This window comes from Silene latifolia, chromosome 6 (genome assembly GCF_048544455.1).
Source record: "Silene latifolia isolate original U9 population chromosome 6, ASM4854445v1, whole genome shotgun sequence".
In the NCBI taxonomy this organism is placed as follows: domain Eukaryota; kingdom Viridiplantae; phylum Streptophyta; class Magnoliopsida; order Caryophyllales; family Caryophyllaceae; genus Silene; species Silene latifolia.
The window spans coordinates 119038854-119056117 of NC_133531.1; the positions used below are offsets into that span (position 1 = coordinate 119038854).

General features: G+C 39.7%; 2 protein-coding genes across 2 annotated transcripts; one reads left to right on the forward strand and one right to left on the reverse strand.

Moving 5' to 3' along the window:
* The first annotated feature begins 10408 nt into the window (after positions 1 to 10408).
* Positions 10409 to 10891, forward strand: LOC141588564 (uncharacterized). The gene has a single exon (XM_074409998.1). The coding sequence runs from the start codon at positions 10409 to 10411 to the stop codon at positions 10889 to 10891; it is 483 nt and encodes a 160-aa protein (XP_074266099.1).
* Positions 10892 to 11234: 343 nt separating this feature from the next.
* Positions 11235 to 14653, reverse strand: LOC141658936 (aluminum-activated malate transporter 12-like). The gene is made up of 6 exons (XM_074465659.1): positions 14016 to 14653; positions 13548 to 13688; positions 13183 to 13455; positions 12465 to 12580; positions 12110 to 12253; positions 11235 to 12003 (listed from the first exon to the last, which is right to left on the reverse strand). Exons 1-6 carry the CDS (start codon positions 14326 to 14328, stop codon positions 11404 to 11406), a joined length of 1587 nt encoding a protein of 528 aa, XP_074321760.1. The 5' UTR covers positions 14329 to 14653; the 3' UTR covers positions 11235 to 11403.
* Between the last annotated feature and the right edge of the window lie 2611 nt (positions 14654 to 17264).

Genomic DNA, 17264 nt, shown 5'->3' on the forward strand with positions numbered 1-17264 from the left:
TTAAAAGAAGCTATGTGTGTGAACCTGGGTGTACGAACCTAAAAGGACGGCTGGTATGGGAACTTAAAGGCTTATGAACCTAAGAGGAATTGGGATCCTAGGGTTAAGTTTAGGAACTACTGGGTTACTAATTCTCGTTTTGGACACATGCATCCAAGCTTTCTATGGTATGGGAACTTCAAAAGGATTTATGGGTTTATGAACCTAAGGACGTTGGGATCTAAGAATCTAGGGGTAAGAATCCTAACTTTGGGTTTACGAACCTAAGGAAGGAGGCTTTGGTTTGGGAACTTCTGGAGAACAACACCATTGCCGAACTCCGTGAGGAAACAATAATATCGAGGGTAGCAGGACGTCGGTAGAAACTGCTGGGGAAGCTGCTTGGATCGTCTCAAGCGAACTCTGGCAAAAACTTGAGGTTGAATCTGCTTGCGTCGGTCTCAAGCGAACTCTGGCAAAAACTTGAGGTTGAATCTGCTTGCGTCGGTCTCAAGCGAACTCTTGTTGGGGAATATATTGACGATTAGGAACATCTTGATCGCCATGGAAGAAATCTTGAGTGAGCAATATCGAAAAATATCGCTTACTGGGAAAAGGATTTGAGCAATACCGCAAAATACTGCCGCTGATGGATATAAGGATTTGAGCAATACGCAAAATATCTACTTATTTGGATAAAGGGACCTGAGCAATACTGCAAAATACTGCTTCTGATACCTACCTGCATGGTTAGTAGCCACACAAGAATGCAATCTAATATATGCACGTAAGCAATTATCGCATGGACGTCGAATGAGGAGACACATAGGCTTTGCAAAAGTTGTTTCTTTATAAAAGTTGTTTAAAACTTGTGTAAAGGAAATTTGTCGTTTGTAATGCGTTATGCATATTCAATGGGCTTTAGACACGTGACTGGCGCGACGTAGACCTTATATGGACGTGAAATGTAGACTTAGCCTGGACTGACGCGACACCAACTTAGATTTGACGCGACACAGGGATGACTTTGACAGACTTTGTTTAAGCATGCGCAACTCCTAGCCAAATGTGGGTGACAATGCGTATCAGTTCCAAAGGTATAAGAATTGCAAGAATGATGGGGACACATAAAAGCAAGGCATGAGCCATGGATCAGCTGTCTACTAGGACTTCTTTCACCACCGTTTGCTGTAAAAGAGACCCCTCTTGAGGCACGATGACTTGGAGAATTGATCTAAGATCTTTGTCATTGTCCGGACCGAGTACTAGCTAGACTTTAGAGGAATAAAGGAAGGGTGGCATCTCGGAAGAGAAGCCCCCAGGATGAGAAGATGACTCTGGACTTTGGTAAAAAGAGGCTGGGCGACAATAAGGAGCCCCCAGTATAGAGGTGTTGGTTGTGGAAGGGATGTTAATTGAGGTTGGAAGGTTGAAAATAGAGGTTGAAAGTTAATGGTTAAGGATGGTTGTGTCCTTGAGGACTGCCTACGTATTCACGTGAAGTGAAATCAAACCAGATCGTAGTTCTGAGGTTTGGTTAATTTTGTTTAGGTGTTGTGGTTGTATCCTTCTTGTGTAAGAAAGGACTGCCTACGTATCCACCTGAAAAGGTGAAATCAAACCATGCTCGTAGTTCAGGTGTGTGCCTAAGCTAAGTTGTTAGGGCCTTAAAGTGCAGGGTCACAAGGGTGTATTCCTTTGGTGACTCGAAGAATCGATTTGAGATAACTCCCTCTGATCATAGACCAAAGAGGTATAATTAATTTTGTAAAAAATTTCCTTGTCGTGTGAGCACACTTAGAGTGGACCCTAAGGATGAATTGGGGTATGTCCCGTTCTGGGTAGCAAAGTATTTGAAGATTCCGTGTTTGGGTAAAGGTGAAACTGGATTGGATATTTGGAATGTGGAGCTTGGTAATAAGAGGCTTTGATGAAACAAATCTCTGGAGCTTGATTTTGTGGTGTTAAGGCTTTATGGGATTATGGCTTGTAATATGGCTTGGAAATGGAGTCTCTTGGCTTGATGTAGCCTGAGCACATAAAGGTAGGTTAAAATGACGTGGGTTCAGGTTTCCATGTCTTGGCCCTAAAGGATGGGTATATTTGACGAGCTTGAGAGGATTCTCAAAATTCCTAACTATCTCTCTGTAACGGTCTCGAGAAGGACTTAGGGTGTGTGATGTATGAAAGGCTAAATGAGGGTGCTAGCTGACCATCTTCATTGATGTCTTGATTCTACCTAGACTTCAGCAGTATTCTTTATAGCATTTGATTTCAGACTTGTTCTTGATTCAGATTCAGATTCTTGGTCTAGAATATATCTTGGATTCTTGCTAAGATTCATGATTCAGGTTTTTGAGGATAACATTGACTTCGGATATTGACTTGACTTGCTTGATTGAGCCTTTTCTTTTGACTCTTTTGTCTTGGATATTGATCTTGGTCATTTCTCTTGATTGAGCCTTTGTCTTTGATCATGGCTCGTATTGTCTTGGATGGACCTGGGTCAGACTAGCACTTTTTGATGTGAAACGGGTTGGTCTTTTTTAGTAACACGGGTTGTTTATTGTGGGAAATGGGCTTGCCTTCCGTCATGGATCGTTAACAAGGGAGACGGTCTGGATTCGTCCTAGAATCTCTTGAGATAGGCTCGTCCTAAACTGGGGTTATATTGTGGTTTCTACTGCCAGACATGGAATAGGTAAGGAAAGAACACGGAGTTTCAGGTCCTCTACAACTTGGAATGGAACATCATCTAAGTGCACTCACATCGATTTGGAACGTGCTGTTGTTCATTTTAAAAAAAGTCTCAAACCAATTCTTGTTGTCACAGGAAAAGGGTAGAGGAAGAGATATGATAGAATATGTGGATTGAAAAGTGTACTTTTATTGAATTGTATAATAAATGTATTTAACATAGACTCGAGAAGACATGTGACTCGTGGGACAGCCCCCGGGTTGTCACTAGAAATGAAAATGGACACGAAGAAAGACACTAGAACAAAATATGAGATAGAAAGCCTAAGACTCGGACTCGGACCCGGACTTTGACGCGATCTTAGACCCAGACTCGTAGTCATCGGCCCATGCTTGAACATTTTCTTTTTCAGCGATTGGCTTCGGCATCTGGCTTTGAGCATTCACCCATTTGAGCACCTCGTCCTCATCATTGGGAACATTGGAAGGATAATAGTCAAGAAAAGTTTCTTGATAATTGTTATATCCATGAGGATTGACTAACTTGCCGTGTGAGTTAAAGGTTGAGAGGGACAATTTCCCGCTTTCAATCATATCCTGAATGACATGTTTTAATTTGTAACATTTCTCTGTATCATGCCCTTTGCCTCTATGGTATTTGCAGTATACATTCTCATCCCAAAACTTGGATTTCCTTTCGGGTTCAGGAGTAGGTCCAATGGGCTTCAACATTCGTTGTTCCATGAGTTTCTGAAGGGCATCGGTGTATGTAATATCAATATTGGTAAATCTCCTAGGAGGTGTGCCCTTATTTTCGGAAGCCTTTGTAAATGACCTTGGAGGGTTGTTAGGTTTCTTTGACGAAGGATCCATGAGGATGCCTTTATTGATTTTGATTCCCGGATGAGAAGAACTAAGAATGGATTGCCCACTTGTTGCTTTCTCCTTAGGACTGTCAAGCTGAGGGTTTGTCTGGATATTTTTCATCTCAAGAGGTTGGGCAGCAAGCTTCTTACCCATTTCGGCGAACTGGTTCTCTATGTTGGAAAGCCGAGAGTTTAGGCTATCAATAGCTCCCTCTATTTTGGAGAATTTATTGTTGAAGGCAATGGAAAGCATGAGCATTCTGCTTTGGATATCTTCGTCTTCGAGGACATTGATTTCTTCATCGTCACGAGGATTGAGGAGATGAGAACAGTCCAGGGATGATTCTTCGTCATGTTTAATGATATTAGACCCAAGAGGGTCGATTTTCTTGGATTTCCCGACAGAAGGTGGCTTAGGAAGCATGCCCCCTTCGATCATATCTTGGATGGTGTGTTTCAAGAGAAAACACTCTTCAATATCATGACCTCTACCTTGGTGATATAGGCAATATTTGTTGCCCTTCCAGAGGTTCACCTGTTTCTCCAAAGGTGGATCCGGAGTCGGCCCTATTGGATGTAGCATGCCTTGGGCAGAGAGTCTCTTCAAAGCATCGGCATAAGACATGCCTAAATCGGTAAGTACCCTTTGATGCCTCCCAGGTTTCCTTTCAGCTGTTTTCGGCTTTCTAGGACGATGGTTATTGCAAGAGGTAAGCTTTGGACGACCAAGACTAGAGGTTTCCCTAGGTGGTGTGTTCTTTTCCACCATTCCATTTTCTAGGGTGAGGACGCGAATGCTCAAATTTTCCACTGTAGCTTGAACTCGTAGGACTATGGCATAAATGTCTTGAAGAGACACAGTGATTGTGGCTTGAACTTCTTCGTGACCTTGCTGACTGACGGAACTTGCCGGATTCCTACTCGACAGAAATGACGCGCATTACAACTCGATTTGACATGGGACCACGCATACTAAGGCAATCAACAAAGAAATGGATAAGATGACAAATCTAGACTTGACTTGTGAATTCGTGAAATGTCGTGAGCGACTTCTCGTGTTTGGATTCACGGTGTTTGACCTTGACCTTAGACTCGAGTGTTGACTTTGACAGAGTGACGTTTATATGATTGACCTTATTGACGGGATTGATGACACGTGCTGATTCTGGACTCGAGGTTTGCTTATAGGTGTTAAGAAGACTACTGTAGTTTAGACTCAAATATGAGGCCCATTGAGACTCGTGTGTTGAGCCTCGAAACGTGTGACTCGAGTGTTTTAGATCCTAACTGAATTGGGGTAGGGAGTCCAAAATGACGGCGTGACGCCTTAGGACTTGACTTGAGCTTTGAAAAGACCCAAAATGTAAAGGAAGACGGGTTCATGACTCGACGGAGTTCCGACTAGGACATAGTCGGTTTGAACTTTGACTCTAACTTAGCCCGATTGAATTTACACATTTACATTTACATGTTGGAAAATATTTTGAATAAAACGTTTTTTTTTTTTTTTTTTTTTTTTTTTTTTTTTTTTTTTTTTTTTTTTTTTTTTTTTTTTTTAAAAAAAACGTTTTGTTTTTTTTTGGTTTTTTTTGAAATGGGTTTGAGGCCCGAAATTTGACTTGATAAACGGACAGAATTTCGACTGGATTTTGCGCTAATCAAATGGCCTATTTCGAAATTTTGATTAAGAAAAGGGGTTTTGATTTTTGAAAAAATCGTCATGGTTTTGTTTAGAAAATGGTGATCATGTAATGTACAAGCATTTATACAAGCATTATAACGGGATGCTGAGTGCATTTAAGAGGGTTTTGGTTTAAAGGGTGGGTTGCCATACCGAACCATCAAACCCGAAGTCTGTGGAGAGGCTCGTGCCAAACAAGAGTAAGGCCGATTCCTAGTCCATTTCCTCAAGTAGTGAAGGCCCTTGATACCAACAAGAGTAAGCATCATGGTATGGATGACGTCAATCGCTATCCATCCTTAGGCCCAAATAAGAATTAGGACCGTTTAGACGGGACGATTGGTCGAATGGGTTGGGTTGGGCCTAGGAAGGCCGAATAAAACGGTCTAGGAAGACCGAGTTATGAAAACCGACAATTGTCTTGTACAAACTATTCCCTAACCTTGTTCAAGTTTCACCCTAGCTACACGTAAGTGTATTATCCCCAGTGGAGTCGCCAAAGCGTGGACAGCGGCCGCCCACGGGGCGCTTGGTGAGAAACGGGGACAAGCGTTTGCATTTTGTATGGAGTCGCCACCAATTTTTATGGGAAATTGGAACCGTTCGAATACCTCGTGTCATGTCAAGACACAAAGTAGTGACATGAACACTAAGCAATCGTTACCCTCTTAGCATTCTATGTCTAGAATGACTCTCGTGGATGCCAATGAACACGGGTGCTCACGGAGATCTGGAGTAAGGGGTGAGGGTACGTATTAGGAAGCTCTTTTGATCGAACACCTAATCCCGCCCGCCTCGATAGCGGCCTCTACTAATGATTAGGGAAGTTATTCGTACTCGATGTATCGTCGGTTGTAATGCATGCAATGCAACATCCATAGATTAATCCTAGCATGTGAGAATTAGACTAAGTCGGTTGACAATTAATTAGCAAACAATTGGGTCGAAGTTGGAATTAATGTTCATTTACATGTGAGAACATACAAACAATAAAAGGAATACAACAATTATAAATTACAATAATGAAAATTACATTAATTACATTGAAATAGGCGATTTATGTCGAAAATACCTTTAAAACGGATGATTTGAGAAAAAAGAATAAAAGAATAAAACACGACAGATCAGAAGGTGATAATACAGATATTAGTTGATTAATACGTTTATTAAACTAGGTCAAGGCAGAAAAGGAGTTCAGGGACAGAATTCACCTCGAACAAAGCAGTAGGATCGCGCCCTTTGGAAGAGGCGCAGCAGTTGCCGCGTCTGTTCCAAAGGTGAGTTCTGGCTGTGAAGCCGGAACTGCGAACCGTTAATGTTAATTGGTAAATTAATGGATTGATTACGATTTTAGACTCGGATGAAAGTTATTAGCAGATTATTTACATATGATTGAGGTCATAAAACAGCAAAACATGGTTAAGACGGAATTAAACGGATTAATTATGTGAAGGGTCGATGTTAATGAATGATTAATTAAGCTAACTAACTAAACGAATTAGACTGAACATGATGAATTGACAATGAATTAATGACTAAACAGGTGAAAATATATCAACGATGAATCCTTAAACTCAATATGAACGAATTGAATTCCTAAAACTCGAATTGAATTTAATGACTAAACCCGCAAATATTGATTATGTGGGATTAGAGTCGGATTTATGATGAATTATATGAATTAAACATGTTAACGATGATGGTTAATATACATATGAATTATTAAACTATCATGTGAGAGAATTAAATGACGAACAAAACAAAAGAAATAAATTTGATACGAATTACAGAGGACGGAGGAAGAAGAAAAGAAGCAGAATCGGCGGCCCTCACGAAGAGGCGCCAGTGCTGCGCTCCTTCAAGAGGCGCAGCGGTTGCTGCGTCCTTTCTCGACGTCCTGTCTCACCGGAAATCCGCAAAAAGGTTTTAAAGACGGTTTTAGAGATCGGTTTTAATGATGTTTTCGACACAAACCTTACAATTGTGATACAATAATTAAAATACAATAAATAAAAGAGAGATTAATACACCCTCAGACTTACATGTTGACGGAACGAGAAGAACTAAGATATCGATTAGTGATGCTCGACGCGAATGCAAGGAAAGAGTGCCCTCGAAAGAGGAAAACGATTAAAACAGATTGATTAATTAGATTGATTGAGTGTAGTGGTCAAATTGGTCGGTCATGCAACGGGAGAGGTCGGTACCCGGAAGATCCGAGCTTACGTGGTCGGAAGTCCAAGCACGTAGGCGCCAATTAGTAAGAACGAAGTCTAGAATGCAAAGGGAGAAGAGAAGGGCGGACACTCGCGTGAGAAATATGAGGAACGAAAGCTCCTATTTATACTAATCACACGACGGAATTATGGTAAGACTAGGATACGGAAGGAAAGATCCGGAAATAACCGACTTAGGTTAAAACACGGAAACTTGGACAAAAAGAAAGCCCTGGGAAAAGGCGCAGCAGGTGCTGCGTCCCTTGGAAGAGGCGCAAGACTTGTCGCGTCCTTTCCCGGGTAGGTTCCTCTGCGCGTAGAAAACGCGTTTGACAGCCTGTCGTATTTTAGGCATAACTTTCTCTACAAGACTCGGATTAAGGTGATTTCGGTGGCGTTGGAAAGCTAAAAGAAAGATCTAGAACTTTCTGTGAAATAGGCCTGACCCAAAAAACTCGTTATGACCTCGTAAAACGGGCCTAAAGGTCGGGTTATCATTTTAACTAAATGAAATGCACATTTTGTAATGTAAACTTTTAGTTTAGCCCAAAGAAGTGACATGGGACTCAAAATGAGATATAATCCCAACATTTTATGACATCCTAACCTTAGGTAGACAATCCCATTGCTTTGACTCGGGATTTGACGGTTTTAGGAAATGAAGACGGTTTTTGACCCGGACTCCAAATGTACTCTAATTACTGCCAAAACGACCGTATCGGCACGTAGATGACAATTAAGAGGTAGACATTAATGTTTGAGCAATCACTTGACGATAATCTTACGAACTGTCACAAATCGTTCCGCGAATCAAACATGCGGCCCAATCATCACCGGGTGGTTGGCGGGAGGTGCAGAAACGAGGTGTCTACAGTATTACGAATCGACTTTCAAAAGTGATGGGCTACTTGGTAGGGGAGTTCCAAAATGCTTCATTCCGGGACGGCAGATTTCTGACAACATTTTACTGGCACATGAGGCACTTCATAAAGTCAATTCCCATAAGAAAGGAAAGTATGGTCGGTATGCATTCAAGGCTGATATGAGTAAGGCTTATGATCGTGTTCGATGGGACTTCTTAAGGGATGTTCTTATTAAGGTTGGGTTGCCTAGCCATATGATAGCATTGATCTGAATTGTGTTAACACTGTCTCGTATCAGGTCCTGTTCAATGGAGCACCTCTAAAATTATTTAAACCAAAATGTGGTCTAAGACAGGGTGATCCTTTGTCACCTTATCTTTTCGTTCTTTGCATGGAGGCTCTTTCTTCGGATTTGATCCGTGCACAGAATAATGGAACCTTGAAAGGCATTAGTTTGTGTCGGGGTGAAGAACTGCTTTCTCACCTATTCTTTGCATATGATGCGGTGTTTTTTCTGCAGGACAATCATAATTTGACCAAATCATTAAGGGTCATTTTGGATAATTATTGCAAGATATCGGGACAGATTATGAATGAAGATAAATCGGGAATTATGTTGAGTCCGAGTATTACGCTTGCAAATGCGCACCGTGGGTTGAAAAACCTAAAGATCAAAGGCAATAAGGGGCTTGGAAAATATATTGGTTTACCTACGAAAGTTCAAGGATCAAAGAGAAATTTATTTAAGGGTCTGGTGGATATTGTGATGAAACGGATCTCCTCTTGGAATGGGATTTTTTTATCACCTGCGGGAAGACTTACTCTAATTTCCTCCGTCCTATCAAATATTTCTAATTACTTTCTATCGGTATTTAAAATACCGGTAAGTGTGACTACTAAAGTAAATTCTTTATTATCACATTTTTGGTGGGCGGGTAGGAGATTTGGGAGGCATGAATCATTGGTGTAGTCAAAAATTTCTTAACTTACCTAAACGTGAAGGAGGTCTTGGGATTAGAAATATTGAATGTTTAAATCAGGCGGTGTTGGCAAAATATGGGTGGAGGATCCTTTCTGGGCATGGCTCGCTCTTCACGAGAGTAATTCGGAAAAAGCTTCTTGGTGAAGGAGTGCTTTCAGAAGATTTGGCGCTTAAATATGGAAATAACCTATCATGGGGTGCTAGAAGTGTATTACATGGGCTGACTTTTGTGAGACAACATGTGGGATGGAAGCCGGGTCTGGATTCAAAACCGAATGTCTAGACGAACAAATGGGTTGGAGGAGAGTGTCCTGAGCCCAAGCAGAATCTCTTAGAGGTGGAGCATGCGGATTTTAGGAATTTAGAGATTCAAGAACTCACAAGACGGGTGAATTATGGCGCGGATGTGGTTTGGAATGAAGGCTTGGTTCACCAACTTTTTGCGGATGATAGTGTTATGATTATTTTAGCCAAACCCATTTGTAGGACACGGACAAGTGATGAAGTGTATTGGCTACATACTAATGATGGGGAGTATAGTGTGAAGAGTGGTTATGGGGTTCTTTTTGCGGACTTCATAGAACGATGAGGCTCAAATAAGGATAAGGTAAGGGCTTCCGCTGTTACTCGTAACTTTTGTAAGCAGACTTTGTGGCGTCTTCCTGGACCACAAGCATGGAAAATTCTGCTATGACGGATCATTACTAATACCCTTTCGGTAAGATATAACTTTGCACATAGAAATATTGACGTGAATCCAAAATGCAAGTTGTGTAAAAATGATGTTATGGCCATGGAAACAATGGAACACTTATTTCGAGACTATCCTGTGTTACGAAGGTTGTGGGCTTGCTCTGAGATTGGTATTCATACCGACATGGGCTCACATTTGAGTGTTGAGAAATAGATTATTGGCTGGGTTTCTTATTTGGGTAATTTGGAGGGAGCGGAAGAACGGTTAGTCCGCTTTTTGGCAATGATTTGGTGTCTATGGAGTATTCGTAATCGAGTCCTTTTCCAAGGGATGAATTTTCATCCGATTATGTGTTATAATCTATGGACGTAAATTTGTTGGTGCAGCTGATCGAGCAATTGAGGTGGCTTAGAAGGAATCAAATTTAGCAATGGGATCATCAACAACTACTTTGCAGACTGAGCGTCATCTCTGGATTCGCGAAAGTAACCATGTCTGTCTTGTGGGTGAAATTAGACATTGTGATTATGTTCGGGTTATGGTAGATGCAGGTTGGAAAGGGATCGATAATGTCGGTGTTGGATGGGTCGCTTTATCAGGAACTGGAGAACGATGGTTCTACGCTGATAGAAGGATTAGAGTTGAGTCACCTTCTCAAGCGGAAGGTTTGGGAGTGCGAATGGTCCTTCTGTGGGCTCGGGAACAAGGAATTCGACACTTGGAGATTTCTACGGATTGTTTTTCTCTTGTTGGTCAATTGGCTGGCATCGAGCGACCACATCATCTTCTAAAGGCGGTCCTTGAAGACATTCTTTCTTACCTGCCTTTTTTTCATTGTTTAGCTATTAGTTATATCCCTAGATCGTTTAATAATGTGGCACATAGGCTTGCGTGTAAGGCTATGGCTAGTTAGGTAAACCTCGTTTTATGCCAAAAAAAATTAAAAAAAATAAATAAATAGTTTGCCTTAAAAATTGTTTGTTTGATAGGTTCATTAGTGGATTTACGACATTCTAGTCTTTTTCTTATCAGTTCCTATGAAGCATAATTTGCAATATATGACACCGTACATTAAACCACAATGTTATTTAAATAAGGGTTATGATAAATAGAACTTAGAGTGAGTTGTATTTAAGCAACTAAAAGAGGAAATAAATAATTAGTATATGCATTAATTATATTAATTTATGTGTAATTTACTTTCTAATTTCTAAATTAATGTCAAATATAGAAGGGTATTAAATGCTTAAATATGAAGTATCATTTCCCTTTAAATAATTGCATACAATAAATGTGTGTTTGTCGTTAATGTTCAAACAATTTTCACAATTTTAACCCACCAATGGTGTCAATCATCAATCCCATAGACAAACAAAACTCGTAAATGGTGGAAACATTTTTCCAATGAAATCTCCGTTAACAAAACTATTCACATCCATGAGAAGGCAAATGATTTCGCAACCCATTATTACCAAAATTAACACCACCGCCACAATCAACCACCACCACCTTATCATCCCCTTTAACAAACTCCTTAAAATTAGCAACTCTACCAAGTTCCTCAACCTCCTCAATCACCATATCCAACCTCGCCACCGTCTCCACTAACAACGATGCAAATGCCGCGAATGGCAGCGCCTCTGCGAACTCTAAGCTCGTTATGGCAATCTTACTCATGGTCGGCCGTAACATCCGTGCATCCCCACCCTTCTCCTTCTTCGTCCGCCACTCAGTTAGGGCAGAGTTGTCTGTCTTCGACGTTGGAATGACTGCAGTGCCGGAGGAAGGCGGTTTATGTAAGGCGGAGTGGAAGGCGGTTAGTGTAGGGGTGAGGAAGAGGCGGGGTTGGGATTTGAGGGCGGTGTCTAGGGATTTTAAGGCGTCGTGGAGGTTGTCAGAGAGGATTGTAGGTGAACATTGGCGGTGGTTTCGAATGCTGTTACTCAGTTCTCGTAGGACTTTCGAGACTTCGGATGCTACTTTTATGGAGGGCTCCTTGAACAATGCTCGTACTGCTTTTGGTGTCTACAGTATATAACATGCATTTAACATTGGTTAAATTAAAGCTTGTATTATAAGACGGTTTTATGCTACGACGAGGCAACAAAACTGAGGAAGGTAGATAAATTACCTGAATTTCAGTTCGCAAACAACCGTGTAAAGCGACAACAGTATAACCAAAATGGCGAAGAATTGTTCCGACTTTAACGTACTGCTTCCATGGGAATCTGAAGCAAAACCTTGTGTTACAGGGCTCCCAGCTTGCATATAATGCCTGACATAATTAGTTAATTAATTATACGTTAATTCTATGTTACTCATACATAACTATTATCATTGTCGTCAAATAATCAATTGGTAGTCCATGTCTAAGTTTGGACTAAAATGAAGTGTTGGAGTGTCATCTCATGTCATGACTAGAAGAAGAGTGTCACATCGACATTCGACCTAACATGGTTAACAATAATTAATATTAAGGTACTTACCAAAGTTTCGTCGGTGGCTTTTGAATCAAGAACTAACTGGTAAATAGGATCATCATCTGAGATATCATCTTCTGATGCATCTGTATTATTGTCTTTGAAATATTGGTCCACACAAGCTGCATCATTTTCATTTCATACCAGATATTAACGTCGCTTGATTCTCATGACTCAAAAGCAACACAAAAATAAATAAATAAATAAATAAATAAATAACTAAATAAAAGCAAGTGGTTGAATAAAATAGACAGTGACAGAAAAATGATGCCAGCCTCAGAGAATCACTTAGCAACATTCATATATTTCTTGTGAACTAATTAATGCCAACTTCTCTAGGACAATACCATGGTGGTCACCTATGGGGTCGATCACTTTCATATAAGCCATGAAGCTGATAGTCAATGGATTCGCCGAGGATTCTATACAGTGACATACTCGGAAACTACGATTTAAGTTGTTATGAATGTTTTTAAGTTTTTACTCCGTGTATATATTACATTAAAATTATTTGATATTCGATGTGCCACACTATAAAATCGGTAATTGGACTTCAACCAACACCTTAAGGTTTTGGGTTTTGGTTGAAATGGTCTTCTTACATGGTATGAGTTTATCAGAGCCCGTGTGACCAAGAGATTACGGGTTAAAATCTCACCACTCCTCTCTAGAATGTCCAAATTAGACAATCCTTTATAATTTTAATATCTTTAAAACAAAATACCTTCAATTGATCGAGCGAGGCCTTCAAGCTTGGAGACGGTAGAATCATGGAGGTCTTGCCCTGACCAATGAGGGAATATCAAAAGACTCATTACCAGGCAAACTCCACATCCAATGGCTATAGTGTATACCCTCTGTTGTGCTATCTTCAGGACATCACTAACTCGAAAACTTGAGACGACGATCAAGATGAATGTTAGCAAGAATATCATCACTCCATAGTCATAGTTTTTCTTTATATATGGAATGAATCTCACATATGTAGCCAATGTCCCTACATCATCAAACATAAGATTGATTACACCATTAGACCCTAGTACAATTATTTATCGATTTCTAGGAACTCGTAAGAGCTAACGACTTTACCAATTGAGAAAACTGCTGATGCAACAAAAATGGCTCGAACCACATGGCTACATTGGTTGGCAATAAACCCGATGAAAAATGCTAATGATCCGGCCAAGACTGTTCCGAGACCTCTGTTCAGTCCCTTGCACAAAGTTGCTCCTGCAAGTTTAACCAAGGAGGCTATAGTTAAAAATGCATCATTTCATGTTACTCTCGCATCAACATAACTAACTTGCCAATTGCCACGTAGTAACGTGAAATAACTTCGTTCTTTTCAGTTCAGTTCGGTTCAAAGAACGTCAGACGAAGATAACACGACCAAACCAGCCATGTAGCTCCTAGTTAGAATAATATATATCATATCTAGTTACTTTCGACATCATATACTCCATAACATACTAAACAAGTTCAATTCATTTCAATAATTAATACTGAGTATTTAGTTTAGTTTAGAGTATTCAAATGAAGAGAAGTTGTGAAACTAACCTGCAGTGAACTCGAGCACCACCACAACAGTCATCAAAGCCCAAATAGCATTCTGTCCAACACCATTGAACAAAGGCTCAAGCAAATAAAGCAAGGAAACCAACGTTAACGACAAGCCGACCTTGAATGCATGGATCACTCGTCTTGGATCCTCACGTCCGACCATCCAGAACGTTTTACACGCAAAACGCGGAATCTTCATAATCCAATAACTGTAAATACTCACCATACCATTCCTTGCACCACACTCAATCTCTTGAGTTTTTGCCTCCATACTTGCTAAGTCCATGCACATAGTCCCTGAATGGAGCATTACTACTTTAGCTCCCTAGGAACCAAGTAAGTTAATTAAGTATGATGATTAATTAAGAGTGGCTTATAAATTATTGGACTACTGTTTGAATCTTTTGGAATTAACTAAACACAAATGGAGATCAGTGTGGGACTTTGAATTATTTAAAGCTAATATAATTGTAAAGATGTTGTCACTAGTATATGTATTTATATAGGTTTGTGGGTGTCAGATTTTATTGGGTGGCCAGTGGCTGAGACTTCTTTGGGTGTAGTCACGTAGGTCTGAACTATCAAAATGTCACAAACAATTATTGTGTGCGATCGGGACACATAAAAAAATGAGCATTTTATGATAAATAATAACTATTTTATGTTAAATAGTTACCAACGTGGTCATTTTATAACAATAAAAAGTAATCACTCTTTACTTGATCGCATCATACAACGGTCTTACACTATAATTTGTACACAATTTATTTTCTAATTATGTCGGTCATTTTAACATTTTGAAACATCATATTCAATTTTTATTCCTTTTAGATATTAGAGCCGAATTTCTAAAAATATCCCTTTGTGAGTGTAATTTCTACCGTACAATGTATTCTCTTAAATTATTGTATTTTCTAAAAATATCTTTTCATCCATGTTATTTATATTTTCTTAAATTATTTAAAATGTTAAGTGGGAAAATTAAAAACTAAAATGGGCATATTCAAAGGCAAAAATGACATATAACTAGAGGAAGAGTGGCGCAATTTGGAGGAGGTTAATTTAGTATTGGTTGCTACACTTTAACATGAACTGGAGAGTGATGTTAGCTTCTTCGTTTAATGGAATTCACATGCCTTCAATCAAAAGTACGGCCACATGATTATATATAGGAAGAAAGTCAAAAAGAACGAGAAAGTAACATAAATGTTTCCAAGTAATATTGATATAGATGCATTTATAGAATGCTTCATATAATAATAATAATGTTGTTGGTTAAATATATTTACTCGATCGCTGAGCTGCTATATAAAATCCACTAATTTTATCGATAATTCTTAAATTTACTCCGTAACATTTACACGTAACGGCCAATTTTTCTAATTACAGCACTACAAAAGACTTATTATCGTGTCTAACCAATAACATTTACAATTCACCCAAGTAGTTGCAAAACAAAGAAACATGGTCACTTCATTTTATATGCATTAAAATTACGGCTACAATACATTACAGCTACAACTTTCACGAGGAAGTATTATTAGCCTCTACCTCAACGCACAATTTTCTCCCCCAAGACTCAAAAAAAAGATAAAATCTCTCTAGAATCTACTGGGTTCATACTTGTACAATCTTACCATTGCTTTTTAGCAAAACAAACTAAAAATAGAGTATGATTTTTGAGGTTTGATACAAAAACATATCTTTTGTAGATAGTTAAAAACTAATTTTATATTGACAAATGAATTTAATAACCAGGTAATTTACAGAAATTCTTCAGTATTCTAAACAAGTTTGATCTACGATAAGTTTTGTATGAGACAATCTTTAATAATATGTTGGGATTTTCCCATCTGTACCCCCGTGGTTTTCACTTTTCCCAACTGTACCCTCGCGTATCAGAGATTACTAATTGTGCCCTTAAACTTAATTAATGACTCCCATCCGTGACTAAACTTGGCTACTCCGTTTGTTTTGGCCGTTAAGTGCTACCATGGCACGCCTTATGCCAACATGGCTGCTTACATGGCATTATATCGACGGTTTTTCTAATTTATCGTCTCACTTACGTTTTACCGACTTTTAATTATTTGCAATGACCAAACTACCCTTATTATTTTCAGATTCCGAATCAAAATCGATCTAATTAAATCCAGAAAATTTCGCCCAAATCCTCTTCAAACCACCCTCTAACTCAGTCTTATTCAAACTCAGAAACCCGACTTCACATCGTTATTGAGCCCAAATCCTTAATCGCAGCATCCAGCACCCCAATAGCTTCACACAATAAATAACATGGATTTGTGGGTTAGGGTTTCAAGGGTACCTGAGAAAGACGCCGCAACAGTGAGCGAATGATATCGTCCTAATTTAGGACGGTTTAGCCCTGTCCTATTACCTTATTCCGACTCATTTTGTGTGTTTAGTTGTCTAATAAGCTCATTTAATTACTAATTTAAAATAATTAGTCGTATTAGTTTATAATTAAAAATTAATTGTATTTATGTGTAATATTAGTATTATTATTATAATATTAATTTAATGTGCAGGCAAGACGGGAAAGTGAGACGGAAGAGCAAGACGGGATTTTGAGAAGCAATGGCGGAGGTGAAAATACGCCAAATCATGGAAAAATAAACTAAGTAAAGGAGCAGCTGCTAATTTCAGACGGTCTTTGCTGAGCTTTTACTACCACCTTCGGCCACCGTGGCAGCCACCACTCACCACACTCACCACCCTCCACTTCCAATATCACATCCCAACCATCCACGACCACCATGTACCACCGCAACAGCCACCACAAACCCTTCTTCCACCCCCGTCCGTAAACAATACAAACAACAACCATCTCATGCACCCATCTTTCAACCACCAACAACAGCCACCTCCAGCCACCGTGGACCTCACCTACGCCCACCTACGGACCTACGGAGGCTGACAGAGGTGGGGGGCAGCAGAGCAAGGTAGGAGGCGGTTTAGGTTGAGGAATAGGATAGAGTGAAGAGGTTGGTGAGTGTGAATAAGGCGGGACATTACAAATAATTAAAAGTCGATAAAGCGTGAGTGAGACGATAAATAAGAAAAACCGTCAATATAATGAAATTAAGGGTATGACTAGTGAATGGTAGAAGGGGTTTTAGTAATGCCATTGCTCCGGAATTACACCCGAATTGTTCCGGGTGTAATTCCGGAGCAGGATTTGTTACCACGTAAGCTTGTAGAATGATGACTTTGCTTGACTCTTCC

Excerpts from the sequence above, each read along its gene's own strand:
- LOC141588564 (XM_074409998.1), top strand. The coding sequence starts at position 10,409 with ATGGGATCATCAACAACTACTTTGCAGACTGAGCGTCATCTCTGGATT.
- LOC141658936 (XM_074465659.1), bottom strand. The coding sequence starts at position 14,328 with ATGCTCCATTCAGGGACTATGTGCATGGACTTAGCAAGTATGGAGGCA. Across the intron at positions 13,456-13,547 it reads ATCAGCAGTTTTCTCAATTG|GGACATTGGCTACATATGTG; the intron begins GTAAAGTCGTTA and ends TTGATGATGTAG. Across the intron at positions 12,254-12,464 it reads AAGCCACCGACGAAACTTTG|GCATTATATGCAAGCTGGGA; the intron begins GTAAGTACCTTA and ends TAATTATGTCAG.